The sequence below is a fragment of the Amphibalanus amphitrite genome, unplaced genomic scaffold (assembly GCF_019059575.1).
Source record: "Amphibalanus amphitrite isolate SeventyFive unplaced genomic scaffold, NRLGWU_Aamphi_draft 000028F_arrow, whole genome shotgun sequence".
Classification (NCBI taxonomy): domain Eukaryota; kingdom Metazoa; phylum Arthropoda; class Thecostraca; order Balanomorpha; family Balanidae; genus Amphibalanus; species Amphibalanus amphitrite.
This window is the reverse complement of record NW_024881524.1, coordinates 142481-158937: the sequence shown is the minus strand read 5'-3', so window position 1 is coordinate 158937 and position 16457 is coordinate 142481. Positions and strand designations below refer to the sequence as shown.

General features: G+C 46.7%; 1 protein-coding gene across 1 annotated transcript in view; it reads left to right on the top strand.

Annotated features, from left to right (window-relative positions):
- Positions 1-16457, top strand: part of LOC122364930 (tripartite motif-containing protein 2-like) — an 88888-nt gene that overhangs the window by 57034 nt on the left and 15397 nt on the right. Inside the window, exon 12 of the mRNA XM_043335744.1 lies at positions 5088-5251. Within this exon, the coding sequence (XP_043191679.1) occupies positions 5088-5251 (164 nt within the window). The remainder of the gene's footprint in view (positions 1-5087; positions 5252-16457) is intronic.

Here is a 16457-nt window from a genome sequence, read left to right as displayed (position 1 = left end):
GCTCATTTATATAATGTCGCGCTATGGATGCATATTGCGCTAATAAATTGTGCTCTGAGCTTCATCTGAAAATCCTATTGCTGGCATTACGTGTAATCCGTTAATGGATAATGACGTTTCATAAGAATGTGTGCTGTATGCAAATTCTCGTGAAGTAGTCTATGTACATATAATGTCTATATAAATGTTTGGAATAGTCGGACGTGTTTCAAAGTGCTCCACTATTTTAGTTTATTTACCGTAAACAGCTCAGATAATGCTGTGAAATATGTATTAAAATGTTCACATTTTATCGTATATTATTTCTGGTGTGTAAATGTTTCTCAGAAAGTACGTGTAGGACTACTATAGTCGTTTAAAAAAGGATTATTTTCCTTAATTTTTTGGAAAGTATCTCGGCTCCATCAATGTCAACTTCCCTTGATTTTTTCTCTGGTGGCACGTGCTTTATAAGTTAGGATCTAGGAATCGCAGGATTTAGGTAGGTACTAAAAAGCGACTAGCGATTGCGTCAAGGCATTATGCACAATTCTACGGACGACGACTCGGATTGCTTTGTCGAAGGCTATGACCCAAAAAGCAGCGAATGGATCATTGCAGGAAAAAGAAAAAAGGAACAAGAAAATGAATGACAAAAATGAAAAGGCTGCAAAGGTAAACAATGCCTCAAACTTATGTGGCTCTTGTCAGATGGAAATGGGCGCCAAAGACCGATCACTGGAGTGTGAGGTGTGCTTGTTAAGATACCATGTTGTTTGCCAAGGAGTATCGGACAAACTGTACGAAGCCCTTGGGGACGAGGCAGACAGTTGTGCATGGTTCTGTCGGGCGTGCAAGGAAGGAGCTAAGCAGCTGAGACTCGAGATCATAGCGATGAAGCGAGAGCAGCTGTCGATCAAAGCCGATCTCAAAAGCCTCGCATCTACATGCGAGCAGAACTGTGCTGAGATTGCCGCATTGAAAGCTAATATTTCACAGACTAGCCAGAAGCTTGAAGCGTGTCAAAAAGAGCTGCAGGATAGAATCAACGCCATCGAGGTCAGTTCCAGTGTTACTCAAGCTGCCCTCCAAGTAAAGCTGGAAAAAAAGATTGAAACAAGTGGAGCAAAGCTGTGGGTCGGCATCAGCGGAGATGAGCAGTCCAAGCTATGCTCAAGCAGCAAGAGCAAACATGTCAGCATTGGAAACCAGACTGGAGGAACTGGCCGTGACTGTAAAGTCAAGCCTAGTAAAGAAGGACACAACCGATACCAGAGCCCTGAAGAAAGGACTGACTGAACTAGAAGACATTGAAAACAGAAAACTAAACTTGGTTGTTTTCAACCTCCCCGAGACCGGCAGCAGCGAGGGAGACATTGCAGCATTCAAAGAAATGATCAAGTCTGAGTTCAAGTTATCTGTGAAGTTACAGGAGGCCACAAGACTTGGAAAGATGAAAGACACAGGCTCCAGAATACTTAGAGTGAAACTCGAGACACTGAGTGAAAAGAAGCTGATCTTGGCTAAAGCGAAGGATCTGCGAACAAGCCGTGATGAAGCATATACTAGTGTCTTTATCCGTCCAGATCTTACAAAATGCCAACTTGAGGCTTCAAAAAACTTGCGAGCACTATTGCAGGAAAAACGCCTAGCTTTCCCAGAAAAGAAATGGATGATAAAACGGAACGAAGTGGTCATGGTTCCATCACTGCAAAGCTAAACATCCAAGATGGCACGAAAACAACCGGGCCCCCAGCACATTCAAGTGCGTTAAAAGTGTTTTATGCGAACATCGATAATTCTATCATGAGTAAATATGACTCTATTTTGGCACTCATTGCACTTGAGGACTACGATGTTCTTGCGTTATCAGAAATGAAGCCCAAAGTTGGATTGATACCTGAACATACTGTTATGGAAGTGCCTGGGTATGACCTTTTTACTAGCAAATTTTCTGCCGAAGGTACAAGGGGTACGGGAATTTACGTCAAGAAAAACTTACTGGCCAAGCAAGTGTATCCTACGGTGGGCGGCAACTTTCAAGATTGTACCTGGATTTCAATTGGTGCCCAGGTTGGGGTCAGTATGCTCGTTGGGGTGATCTATAGAAGTGGGTCACCAAATAGAGCTATTCCTTTGGATCATGATCTCCACAAAATGTTTGGTTGGGCGGCATCCTCAAATCATTCCCACAAAGTCATAGTTGGGGACTTCAACCACCCAGAAATATTTTGGACCCCGGACCCCGAAGTTCCAGAAGGTGTCAGCCAGAACAGCCCAGCCCGGAAGTTTATAGAATGCATACACGACACCTACCTTCTACAACATATAACGGAGCCAACAAGATACAGGGATGGACAGCGAGCTACTCTCGACGACCTACTCTTTACAAATGAGCGGGAGTTGGTTGAGCAGCTCAGCATTGGTGACCCGGTTGGAGCAAGCGACCATGTCAGCATCTCATTTGTTATGTCGTTTGCACCAAAGGCTCCAGCAAGAAAGAGTGCGGTGCTGAACTACCATAAAGCCAATTATGAAGATATGAGGGAAGCACTTAACATGGATTGGCAAGGATTGTTTGAAGGTAAATCTGTGCAGGAGATGGCAGATAAACTTGAACAAACGATCGCGGATCTGATAGAAGAGCATGTGCCCAAGGTTGATCCTAACAAAAAATCGAAAAGGGGATATCCCCTCTGGATGAATCGAAATGCTCTGAGAATGGTGAAGAAGAAACAGCACGCCTGGATTCGTTTTTTGAACACTAAAGATGTCTCTGATTACCAGAGCTATGTTAAGGCAAGAAACGAAGCTACTCACGCGACAAGGAAAGCAAGGCGGGAATTTGAGTCGAAACTGGCTAAAGAAGTAAAAGGTAACCATAAAGTGTTTTGGAACTACGTCAACCGCCGTAGGAAGTCGAGATGCGGTGTATCTGACTTACGCAGTGCTAATGGAGAACTCACGAGTAATGACAAGCACAAAGCTGACATATTGAACCAGCAATACGCGAGCGTGTTTACAAAGGAGGACGTATCATCAATTCCAACAATAGCATCGAAGCCCTTGGAGTCAGAGATGGAAGTTACAATAACTGTTCAGAGAGTTAATGCCATGTTGAAGACACTTAAGGTCGATAAATCACCAGGCCCGGACAAGTTACACCCTCGTGTATTACAGGAACTTGCGGACCAGCTTGCGCCACCTATCACGGCATTATTTAGAAAAAGCGTTGAAACTGGGGAAATTCCCCTGCAGTGGAAGCTGGCGATCGTCACACCGATCTTTAAGAAGGGTGACAAAAGTGACCCTGCAAATTACCGACCAGTTTCATTGACATCAATACTATGTAAGCTTTTGGAGAGGATAATTGGCGAAGACATCATTACTCACCTGAAGGCAAATAACTTTATCGCTCATCAACAGCATGGCTTCATCACGGGAAAATCCACGGTCACAAACCTACTGGAAGCACTTGATGTTTGGACAGAAGCGCTTAGTCACAAGTTACCTGTGGATGTTGTATTTTTAGACTATGCCAAAGCCTTCGACACTGTGCCCCATGAACGGCTTCTGGCCCAGGTCAAGGCTCTGGGAGTCGATGACGTAACATGCCGATGGATAAGGAGCTTCCTCACTGGCAGACAGCAGAGGGTGAAAGTAAATGGATCGCTCTCAGATTGGGGGAATGTAACGAGCGGGGTGCCACAGGGCTCAGTCCTTGGACCTCTCTTGTTCTCTATGTTTGTTTGTGACATTCCTGACCTGTTAAATTGTTTCATTTCCATGTTTGCCGACGATACGAAAGTCTATCAAGTCGTCAACGAGTCTGATGATTCAAATGGCTTACAAGAGGACATAAACTCTATACAGGATTGGGCAAGAACAATGCAGATGCTATTCCATCCACTGAAGTGCAAGGTCATGCATCTAGGATCAACTAATCCTGAAAAAGAATATACTATGACTACTATAGACGGAGACAATCACACTCTGGAAGCAGTCAGTGAAGAAAAAGACCTAGGAGTTACTATTGACAAGACACTATCATTCTCAAAACATGTCATGAACCAGGTTAACAAGGCCAATAGAATTCTCGGAGTCATCAAACATACCTTTGCAAACATTGACAGTGATGTCTTTCAAGCCTTGTACAAGAGCATCGTGAGACCCCATCTTGAGTATGCCGCTGTTATATGGAGCCCCAAATTTAAGAAGGATAAAGACGCACTCGAGCAGGTGCAACGGCGGGCAACGAGACTGGTGAAGGGGCTGTCTCACCTGTCATACTCAGATCGTCTCAGAAGCCTCAATTTGCCTACCCTTGAATTCCGAAGGCAAAGATCAGATATTATCGAGACATTCAAAATCTTAAAAGGCTTCGACACGGTGAACTACCAAAGAGAGTGCTCGTGTTGTCGCAACAGCATGTTCAAGAACTCTCTTAGCCGTACCACCCGAAGTCATGGTCAAAAGCTGCAGGTCCAGCATCAGTTGGGACCTAGGAAAGCCTTCTTCGCGGCACGAGTGACTCGGGCGTGGAACAAGCTGTCTAGGAACACTATTGAAGCACCAAATGTCGATGTTTTTAAGTTCAGACTTGGGAAAGAATGGAAGGACCACCCCGACAAGTTTAACTACAACTTCTCCTACTAATGCTCAAGAGTGGCTACTCATCGTATTAACAACAGTAGCTACTGTCACTAACAACAGTGATCGTCATTTTATGGCGACAACAAGCATGGCAGCCAACTCGTCTTCATCAGAAGAGGAGGAGGCGCCTCTTGAGTAAAGGGTCTTATTACTCGAAAGGGTATCTAATGACCTTTACTTAAGGTAAATACTTAAGGTAAATGTACATACCTACTTCTTTTCCCTGCTCGCAGTGTGTATACCAATTTTATCAAATCTTACGTTCACTGTCGCACACTTTGGATTCTTGATCTTTTAATTTGCTGGGCGTCTTCCATACTTCATGTTCAATTTGTTAAATCAGAAAGTGTTTCAATCCTCAAATTAGGAGGTGTCCATTTCAGTGCCAGTATTGGCGCCCGTGTCACTATCAGTCGAGGACAGTGACTTATGCCGCACGCTGGCGTCCGCTGCAGGTTCGGAGTGCGGGGCCGGGCGGCGGGCCAGATGCAGAGACCCTGCGGCGTCGCGTCCACCCCCGACGGCAACTACGTCGTCTCCGACTACGAGAACCGCTGTCTGTGCGTGTTCGACCCGCTGGGGAAGCTGGTGCGGCGCATCGGACACGGAAAACTGCAGGGTGAGTACACGAGCCACAGGGTGAGACGGGACGGGCTGCTGTGCAACCCATGGAGTTCGGGCTGACGGACCAGCGAGCGAAGTCCCTTGGATCCGACTTGGCGGTTGGACAGACTGCGATAAACCACTGAGCACCCCGCGAGGTCTGACCTGCGGCGGAGTCGTCCTGCCCCGAGTTTGGAGCTGAAAACTCAGCTCTGCCCGAGGGCTGGTCTGTCTCAGGGCTGACAGGGCGCGACCTGCCCCGCTTAGTCGCGATGTGTCCCTACACGACGACCTCGCATGGTTGCTGACTAAGTACTCACAGGAAAACTCCGAAAATAGCCGCGCTGTGGCCACCGTTTGGGACATGGATCCTGCCAACGACCCGGGGTCGGATTCGATGGGAGCCGGCTCAGTCATAGTCCACTACGACATATAGGGCCCGATGGCAACAGATGGTACAAACTTAGCCGATTGGCTAATGTATGTGACAGTAATCGTAAAACATTAGTAGAATTCGAAATAATACCAAGAACATCTCAATCCTGGAGATCCTGCTTGAGAGCTTGTTGTGCTTGAAATACGAGTATCGCATATTATTCTCATAAGCATATTATCTTCATGATGATTACATGATGCATTACTTCATGATGTAGGTACCCCACTGCAGAACAAAATTGTATTTTTTAGAATACTGTATCACTTGTAAGTTTATTGGTCTCGAGTTGTGCCTATTTTGGTGTGATTATTGTACCGATAATTGATTATTGTATCGATGCTCCTCTTCAGGGGCATCGAGGACCATAACAGACGGAGAGGAATTCACCGACTTAATCTGCTCATTGTAGATCCGGAATGTTTGATATACCTATAGATCGTCTTTTCACCGATATGGAGGTTCGACGTCCGTAGGTCTTGGTCATCGGCGTTCCTATTTGTGATTGCACTGGCAAATTTAAGCAAATGCAAGCTGGCATTCCCGCGTGCCTCATATGAGACTATTTTGACGAAATAATGCGACACTTTTCTTGGGTTGATGGCTGCCTTGCCTCTCACGATCACCATTGATGATCATGTTTCCAGAAACATTAATCGTATCGTGAGTTAAAATTGCACTGGATCATGGTGGAGAGGAAGTCGTTAGGTTTTTCGTTTTTCATGTTTGAATTAAATCAAAATCCATGTTTGTTACACCATGCTCACTTGTTTGCTGCTGTCCCAATGCTATGAAACATCTGTTTAGCGTCATTGAGCTTAACATTTTTGATGGGGCCCTTATACTTAGAAGTGATATTATCTCTGCTATTCGGAGGCAGCGCGCTGGCTGCAGCTCGTTGGCATGGAACCGGCCAAATAAGGTGCAAAGTCCACCCGCTGCTGGCTGGACGCGGGGACCGCGGCCGACGGCGCTAATCTGATGATGATGCTCGAATGACGACCAGGTTTGAGTGTTTGTCCTGCGCGACATTTGGCTCGTGTCAGCGACATGACTGGTCGGTGAACACAAGGCCAGCGCGGCGGCGGCGGCCGGGCGATGTCCGCGACTCGGTACACATCTGCCGGTGCCGGCGTCCCTCACTGTGCATACAGTGCACACTGCAGTGTGCACTGCAGCTGACAGAACTGGGTGTGCGTAACTGACGGTACCGACGTCATAGCTGGACACAACCGACAGACAGGACCGACGACCGGTATCATCAGTTCCTAAAACCGATATGATCGATCCGATCCTCACAGATCTTGGTCCGCCGATTCATCCGAGACCGCGCGGACCGGCGAGGTCGCCAACCGTGGCCGGCGTAGAGTCGTAGTCTCACGGACGTACCGGTGACGCCACTCGTAAGAGGGCTGGTCGACAAACAGCCGGTCAGCTTGTCAAATAAACAGCCCCACCAGCTGACCTTCACGGCGGCACGGCCGCACAGCAGCACAGCTACACAGCTACACCAGCTAACCTTCACAGCGGCACAGCTACACAGCTATAACAGCTGACCTTCGCAGCGGCACAGCATCGGCACGGAGCCACAGCGGAACGGCAGCACAGCTACACAGCGGCACTGTGGCACGGCGGCACAGCGTGGTGGCGGTAGATTGTAGCGGCAGCATAGCCACATAGCTACACGGCAGCACAGCGGCAGAGTTACACGGCGGTACGGTGGCACGGCTACAAGGTGACTTAGCTACACACAGCGGCAAGGCGGCACGGCAGCGGCGGCACAGTAGCGGCACGGAGGCATTCGGCACAGCGCGGTGGCCCAACTGTCTCCCCGAGCCTGCACGACGGTCTCAACGCCAACAATTAGTGTCTAGATTTATCGCTGTGGATGGTACAAGCAATCGATTTGAAGTCAACCCTTTCATGATGTACCAATAATGCTGCAATGGTATTTACTGCTACAACTATGTCATTTATTGATCTCGTAGCAAATTGATTTAACTTATGTAACAAATTGTAATCTAAGGACGAATCCTCATTTCCTCGTTTTCGGTATCTATGAATAATTATCGGGTGTTACGCGCAATAGTTTGACGATGAGCCGAGCCTAACGATCACTCGGCCTGTTACTGAATGATGAACTCGACCCAATTCATTGCAGCTCTGGCAGCCAATATCATTAGGGCGGTACGCTGGCAGAATATCCGCTGTTCTAAATCGGGCTCGATGATGCGCGCTGTTTAGTGTTTACATCTTGCTGAGAACTACGCGAACTACGCGATAGCAATGCTTCGTGTAATAGGCGTAGGTGCGGGACACTTCAGTATGATTTGACATCTGTGTTATTTGCTTCCAAATAAATGATAACATTTGAGACAAATAGTGTTTCAACGGTATGGAAAAGAAACGATAACATTGAAAGAACCTTTATATCTTATAGGTACATATATGCCACATTTATGTTACGCATTGGTATGTATTATGCACATTGCACGGGACATGATAAATGCATTTTGGGGTATTGCTATCAACAATAGTAGTACATTAAATTGATTACCATCCTTAACGGGTAAATCCCTTTTCGGGGAGGTATCTACTACAGCTGCTCACACTTATTGATGGGACACGGCGTCGCAGGGCTCAGCGGCGGCCGGAGGCCTATCGTCGTTGGAATTACGTCAGCAGGGAAGTACCTTGATCCACCTGGTACAGGCGTATCCTGAACCCCTACAGCTGTCACTGTGTCACAGGCACGCCCGTCACCGGCTGTCTCGTGCCCGTCAGCATGCTCGACGCGTCTTCACGAGGCCTTATAGGTTCGAAGCTGCACCGCGTGCAACATGCGAGAAACGAACAATGCGGTTTTTATTTAGTGCAACAGACAGCTGGTGAAACGATTTTATTCGTCAGTTCATCTCTGCAACCTAGGGCTGACTGAAGCCGACATTGACAATTAGGGTTACGCCATAAAGTGACCGATTCTCAAATCATGCTCAGTTTTCATGCATACGTCAGATGATGTGTGATTGAAGTTGGTCAATATTTGTGTGGTCGTTTGACTGATTCGTTTATTCAATGGATGTAGCGGCGTAGCCATTAGGCAATGAACAGGCTGTAGTTAGCAAAAAATAATGAAATAATACCAGAATAGTAAAAGGTCCGGCATACGTAAGATCTGAATATGCTATTACTAGCAGCGTTTCTGACGCCGATATGTCGTCTGGCGGCGGGAAGTCCACGACTGGGTGCGTGGGTCGTCTCCGAGTACCCGTCCGTGTCACCAGGCGCCTGTCGCGCCTGTTTACAGAGTCCCTGCGCCGAACAGCGCCCTTTGGGGTGGGTAGACTCGGCCCGGTGGTAACAAGTGGCCGGCGCCGACCCAGACTGTTCAGTCTGAGACTGAGATAGAGACTAGGGTTCCCTGGAGACGATGGCAGACCGTTGACAGACCGTCGAGCCACAAGACGACGGGTCGTCGAGACAGTGGGCCTTTGAGAAGGCGCTGGGTTGGGTCTTCGAGGCAATGTGAGAGGACGTGTCAAAAATGATGATATTTGTAGCCTCCTGAGACGGTTATTGGCATCGGGATTAGTTTATTATGCCGAAAATGTCAATTGTTAGATAAGTGCAACTTTGAAATAGTACCTTTGTACAGAACTTCGCCTAACTTAGCCCAAAATGGACCCGTTTCTTCTAGTTTCTAGGTCTGTGGGTGTGGCGTACTTTGTTGAAACAACAAGTATGCCTCTGTCTTTGCATTTCTTTCCGGAGGCCTCATCCATTTTCCGGTGTGAGCAACGGGTGCAACGGCTTCTCAGGAAACATTTGTCTACGTTCTATGGAAATCTGGCTTTCTGCACGCCGTTTTTATTTTCCGGTGTGCTATTATTCCCGACCCATTGTTCAAACTAAAGCTCAAGGTGCATCTCATTTCCAAGCTGTGGTACTCCATCTCTCTCTCTCTCTCCCTCTCTCTCTCTCTCTCTCTCTCTCTCTCTCTCTCGCCTCTCGCTGTCTCGCTCTCTCCTGTATGTATGCGTGTCTGTGTGTGTTTGTGCGGTGTTTCTCGCGCCTGTGCCGGTCACATGTCCTTGTCCTCGTTCCCGACCCCGTCTCCTCCTGATCACTGATCAGCCTATACCATTCTCAGACGGGAATAGTCCCGAACTGTGACGTCACCGTACTGTGTGCGCCCCTCCCTCCCACCCCCGGCCGGTCGGCCAGGGGGCGGTCAGAAAGGTCAAAGGTCACTGTACGCGGCCGGCACCCCGCATGGCAACATGACCTGTCGGTCGGACCGCGGGCAGTGGCCGTCTCGCTCTGCAGGCCAGACGGCAATAATGTTTGGACTTGAGCCCCCCTCCCCCTTCCCATCCCACCCGGTGCGGGGTACTCGGAAAGCTAACATTTGGCTCAGATTGAGTTGACTAATGACTATTCTAGAAGTTATTCATTAGAAAATAATCTATAGGACCTGCACACGCCTTTGAATGATTTCCCGTTCTTCAATTATTTGATGTCTGGCAACATAGAAAAATGCATGGTTATTGGGTTTGGTATAGAGCGCTTCTGTTGAAACTGACGTTTGCTTTATCATTGTGCCATCATTTGCTTTTGGTTAGTTTATTTACGTTACGTATATTTTTATTGTTTGCATTAAAACACGGCACTTGGGCACAAGGCACAATCAACAGATGCCATCGTTGGATGACACAATGCCGAAACTTCACGGAAATTTTAATGATTGATCAACATGGCATTCAAATAGGCTAGAACCGGAGTCTACATATAGGCTTGTTTCGCTGTCGCCTTGTCGTAGGTAAAGTTGTTAGCAGACGGCGGTGGATATGTTGTTGGCTAACTGTGAACAAGTCGGTCGGAAACTTTGCCTAAGAACCTCAATCATTGAGCAGACAGTTGGATGGCTTTGCAAGCTATTTGAGGCAAGCTCGCCCCCGCGAGAACACGATGTGCTAAATGTGTGGCACTTGCGCAGCGTTTCATTGAAGTCTTGTTTATGTTTTTGCTTTGTTCTAAGTAAAACCGGCTCTAAAAAATACTTCTCCCATTAGCGCTTTTGACACTCAGTATTATAGTTAGAATGAATATGCTGATGCAGACTTGTAAGCGATTCAACTCTGATTGAATCGATTCTCATGAATCGCTTGAAAATGCCGACTCACTGTGATTGAGTCGGTTGAATCACCTCTTGTCACCATATGAATCCTGATTGAATTGGTCACACATGGCAACTGCAAGTGATTGAATCGGCAACTCATCGATTCAAGTTGATTGAATTAACAAAATGATTCAATCACCATGTGCTGGAAATTAAAGCTATGACCATATTTAGTACTACATTATGTAGAAATATATGTGGTATTTGCATCATAGTCACACACAATGCACTGCAAATTTTTTAGGTATTTTGTCAGTATTATAAATGCGCACAGCTATCATAATTGAAAAAAACACAAAAATTTTGTTTTAAGTTTTTAACCAAACTGTAAACACCAAATTATGCATAAATGTCAACGCATGAAGATGAAAAATGCATGTAAAGTTTCTTTCCATTGCCCTAAAATCAGTATAGTAATCAAGTTAACAGTAGCAGTAAGCAGGCGCACATTGCTCAACAGTCAACACACATGTTTTAGATATCATGTTAATCTTTATATTTTCAATACCCTGTTTCATCAGGACATTTGTGAGCAAGCAAAACATATTGATGAATACACAATTCATGTTCACATTATAATTTGGTAACCTTAGTTACTGATTTGATTTTGGACTAAGGGTCATAAATTGCTTGATCTAGTCCATGGTCTTCTCACTCACTTTACATTTCCCAGCAGAATCAGCGTTTACCTATCAACGTAAATATCAATATTGGAATACCTTGGCTTATGAGCATTGATGGATCTGTCACATATTGCCGTGGTGGCTCCTAATTACACAAAAGTAAAGACACAATGGCAAAAAGTAGATACATACCCTACTAGGTATTAAAAAACAACCACCTTCCCATCACCTCCACCATCACCCAAAAACTATTGTTTTCATAGCTCAACAAACAATCTTTATCTGTTTGGTGTTCTTCACCTTCCAGTTTTGAGGACCGCTAATAGTTTTGCATTCGATGCTAAATTCGGATTAGAGATTTGCTAGACTGCTCGCAATATTTGCCACATGGAAACCACGCAAAATACGCTTTTATGTCGCAGCCGCGTCAATATACGCTGCAACTACCTAGTGCTGGGCCCTGTTCATGAACCCCGGCGGTCGCTGCGGCCGCTGCGGTCGCTGCGGCCAGCCGGGTTGTTACGTCACAAAAATGGGCGGGGCTCATGTAGTATGACGAATGTATGACGTCACCTTGCTGCGGCCGCTGCGATCTCTGCGGCCGCAATCCAGCGACCGCAAGAAAACTAAAAACCGAGCCTCAAGAAAACTAATTGCACTGAACTTGGCGCATTGAAGTCAAATAGGCGCAGGTCGTGTTGTCATGGAGACAATTTTGTAAACAAATTATCTACCGGTGTGCTTCAGTTGTAAACAATTGTCGGAAACTATTTCGGCAGCAGACGCTGTTCATGGAACGCTGCTGCGGCCGAGTGAGTGATGACGTTTCAAAAATGGGCGGAGCTTAGAGCCTGCGGCCGGCCGCAGCGGCCGCAGACTTCATGAACAGGGCCCTGGGCTAATGTTCTGTGCAATTTTGCATGTTTCCTTTTGCAAGCGCCAAGCTAATAAATGAATTTTTATAAGTCCTCTGGTAGCTTCATTTGTAACAGAACTTGTGTTTTCTGTACTTAAATTATCATCTTTACACCGTATTTATATAAATAGCTACAACTTTGTTGAGTTCAGTATAGATTTAGTACTTTTCTATGTTTTTTTGGTATTCTCCTAGTGTATTTGGTTGGTATCTGTTTGGTATCAGTTTTCAAAAATGTTTTAAATTGATATCACATATGTATATATTTTATATAACATCTTGATTGAATCGCGTTGAGTTAAATCATGAGTTGAGTCATTCCCTGAATCACTGATAATGGGATGAGTCGTGATTGAGTTGAATCACAAGGTCCATGAGTCGTGATTGAATCGCTTGGAAAATCAGACTGTTTGATTGAGTTATGATTGAATCGGTCATTTCATCAAGTGAGCCGTGATTGAATTGATTGATTTTTTTGAATCGTTTACAAGTCTGTGCTGATGATGTAAAAAATGCGTTGCCTCAAATTATAGGTACGGTTTCGTGCGTAGCCGTCATCATCAAAATTGAATATTCATGTAACTAATAAAAGAAAGCATCTAGTATTGCCAAAGGTTTCATCTTTCTTTAACCTAGCAACCTGGCAATCCAATTAATAGCGAATATCACATTTCTAAATATACATATTGTTCTTCTTATAGCATGTATCCATGGTGCTACAAAACCTCACCTTAGCCAGAAAACTGCCTCACTTTGCCCACACCCAGTCGAAGATGAGCGTCGCATCGTTATCTCAATGTCGCGTGGTTCACTGCCGAGCATTTTCAATGGTCGTCTGTCTTTACAGTTCAGAGTAGCAAATCAGGCAAGCTGAAAGTTGAAAACGGCAACGCATTGCGGCACATTCATCTGTGATCTGATCGGAATGAATTGTAATAATAATATTGAACGAGTGGAGGCAGGGGGTGGGGACAGTTATCACATATCTCCCGCGACCCTTGATAGTGTGATACGGTGTACTCACTCCCTAGGAGACTCTTGTTTTATTTATGCATACAACATCCACAAACATATCATGGCTTTTCAGTTGAGGTGAATATGAGGTGAATATGCCGTGACTCGTTGACAGCCACAGCTGGCACAGTCTCACTGGAACGTAGCGAGGAAGCTTCCCGTCTCCAGCGCTGGACCATTGGACAGCGGCCACTTTCCGTCTCCAGACGATATACCCTAGCTTCAGATGTCCTCCCGCTTCTCTAGAACAGTCCCTCCTTCTTTAACGGACTTATTCCTTTTTCGGAAAATCTTACCTTCTCCCAAGGGCCGATATCTTTTTCCACAGACCCCTTATCTTATCTTCATAAGAGTCCAACTCCAGAGAGACCCGGCCATGGACCTAACGAATTGGTCTTGAAGAGCGGCGCCCACCGACCTGACTGGGTCTGAGGTACGGCACCCACCGACCTGACTGGGTCTGGGTGCGGACTCGCCGACCAGGTCTGGGTGCGGCGCTCGCCGACCTGACGGCTCTGAAGAGCGGAGAGCGAGCGCTCCGGTCCGCGATGCGCGATGTTTGGACGGATCTGCGGCTTTTTGCGAGCCCGCCGGTGTTTTGCCTCGCAACTGGCGCCCGGACACTTGACAAACGGTCGCGTGGACGCGGCTGAGTGGTGTCGGACCGACGCAGCGTCGTCACGCGCCGGTTACAGCACCGACATATGTCCGGGCGGCGCCGCCAGTGGCGACAGGACGATCTGGCGGGGACGGGCAGCGCGAGCGACACCGGCCGCCGCGCCGGGCGCGCACGGCCCACGGCGTCCCTTTCGAACGGCTCCACTCCGGCCACTGCACCGCCGCCTTACGACCGGCGTGATCTCTCTGTCTGCGGCAGTATCACCCACGACTGGCCGGGTTTATCGGCGATCCAGCGGCCCTTACCTGGCCTATTATCTCCCGTGTCACGCTGTAGGCGCCCACGGAGGCCCTACCAGCTCCGTCCGACGGCGGCGGTAACCGGGTGCCGATTGGCTCTCTCGACTCAAGTGAGCGGCGAGCTCTCAGCCCGGCCCGGAGCCATCATCGCAATCCAGTTGTCTCTGATGGAGACACAACAGAGACGGCCGTCCTGACCTTGACCGGTAATTGTGATCATCTACGAGACGACAGGCGCTCTCACTTCCCGATTACTGGGCCATCTCGTTACCTTGTGCATACATCCACCTAAAATGGTCACTTCTTAGCGCAGTCACCGATCGCTGTCGATTTGCCAATTTCTAACGGCAGACTGTGTCTTCTCATTCACTGTTGAACCCCACCCCTCAGGCATGACACCTTGGTTTTTGCCTTATCCTTCCCATGTTGGTAGAAAGACCTCTATCTGCATCTCTTTCCAGCTCCTGCCGTCGCCTGCCGTGCCTCACCCTTTCCACTAGGTAGGAAACCCGTGAGAAAAACCCACCCGCCTGAGAGAAAACTTAGCTGAACGCGTCGACACTTATGCCGGGAGCCGGGACCGCTATTTCTGTCCGGTCTGTGCTACGATATTAATGAAATTGCCGTCCGCGCTGAGCGGCAGCCGCTACGAGTTCGTACATGCGTCAGCCGCGACGGTTCCGGAAAGAGTACATCCGCCAGGCATTGTGTGGTGTGCTGTGCGCTCCATAAGCGGGCATTGTGTGTGTCTGCGTTTGTGTGTGTCTGGGCGCATACATCACGGCGAACAGCATTGTCTTATATGGCTTCATACAGAGGGACGGCCACAATCGGGTCTATACGTGTTTACTGTTTATCATACAAGTGTTCAACAAGTGTTCACGCGGTTGCGCAAAGTGAACCTAGTGAAGACTATTCATATGGCATGAATTGCTCGTTAAACTGATATTGATATAATTAATTCATATACCTATATACATTTATCTGCAATTTATTAAATAAAATGGTGGCATACCTACTTCAAGTATGCCAACTTCAAGGAGATCGGCTCACAATACTTTGATGCTCATTCTGGGCAATCGTGCACACGACAAATTAATGCGAGAACAATTTATGCTTGCGTTCACTGAATGACGAATAGAAAGCTAGGTGGTCAAACGCATATTATTTTTAGTTGCAACCAAAGCTTGAAGGGAACACTGTTTGAATATGAGTGTTCCACACAATTCCATTTTAATCGTTTGATGAACAGTCGTGCTCAGTGTTCATTTCCCAATGCTGGCTAATGTAATCCGAATAGAATGGGTTTTGTGTACCGCAAGGCAATCGCCTTTTTCTGAGCGTAACCTTTGCACAAATGCGACCTCATTTAGATGTGAAAAGAAGTCTTATCGCCAACTGATGCACTTACATGGGACACAGCGAATAGCTCATTCACAGTAATTCATGAATGGTGCAAGTGGATTATACATAGTGGTGTCAATTACGGAAAATCGGAATACCGATACCAAACCAAATACCAACCAAAACTGTGGGGAAATACCGAAACCAAACCAACTTGGGAAAATGAGGGAAATACCAACTTTTTACTGATTTCTTAGCCTCTTAAACATTAGTGAGGGTTAATGATACCAACAAAATACCAAACACATTACGATTAAAATACCAAATACCAAGTTGGTATCGGTTTGGTATCGGTATACCAAAAAGTTGGTATCCGATTGACATCTCTAATTATACAGAACGATTTTATGATCTGCGATTCTGTACGCCAATGTGTTTTTCCCTATACTTGTCTATATGACACCGCACTCACAGGTAATAGTCTGATGATGGGGGTAACCTTTGCAGTTAACATACACGTCCTCAGTAACAGGTAGAGGTGGCAAAACTGGAAAATTTTGGGACCCGGACCCGGACCCGGTCTGACTGGCACATTTCTGGAACCGGTCAGACCCGGTCTAAGTCAGCGTTGGAACCAGATGGACCCGTTCCAGAAATTCATTATGAAAATTGTGTACAGTTGTAGGTATAGCAAGAAGAAAATAGTTTCTATCCAATTGGGCAAACTTGTGTTGCAAAGTAAAAAACGCATGCCATGGTCATTTCACTTCGCTTCACAGTTTGTATTTTAGAACC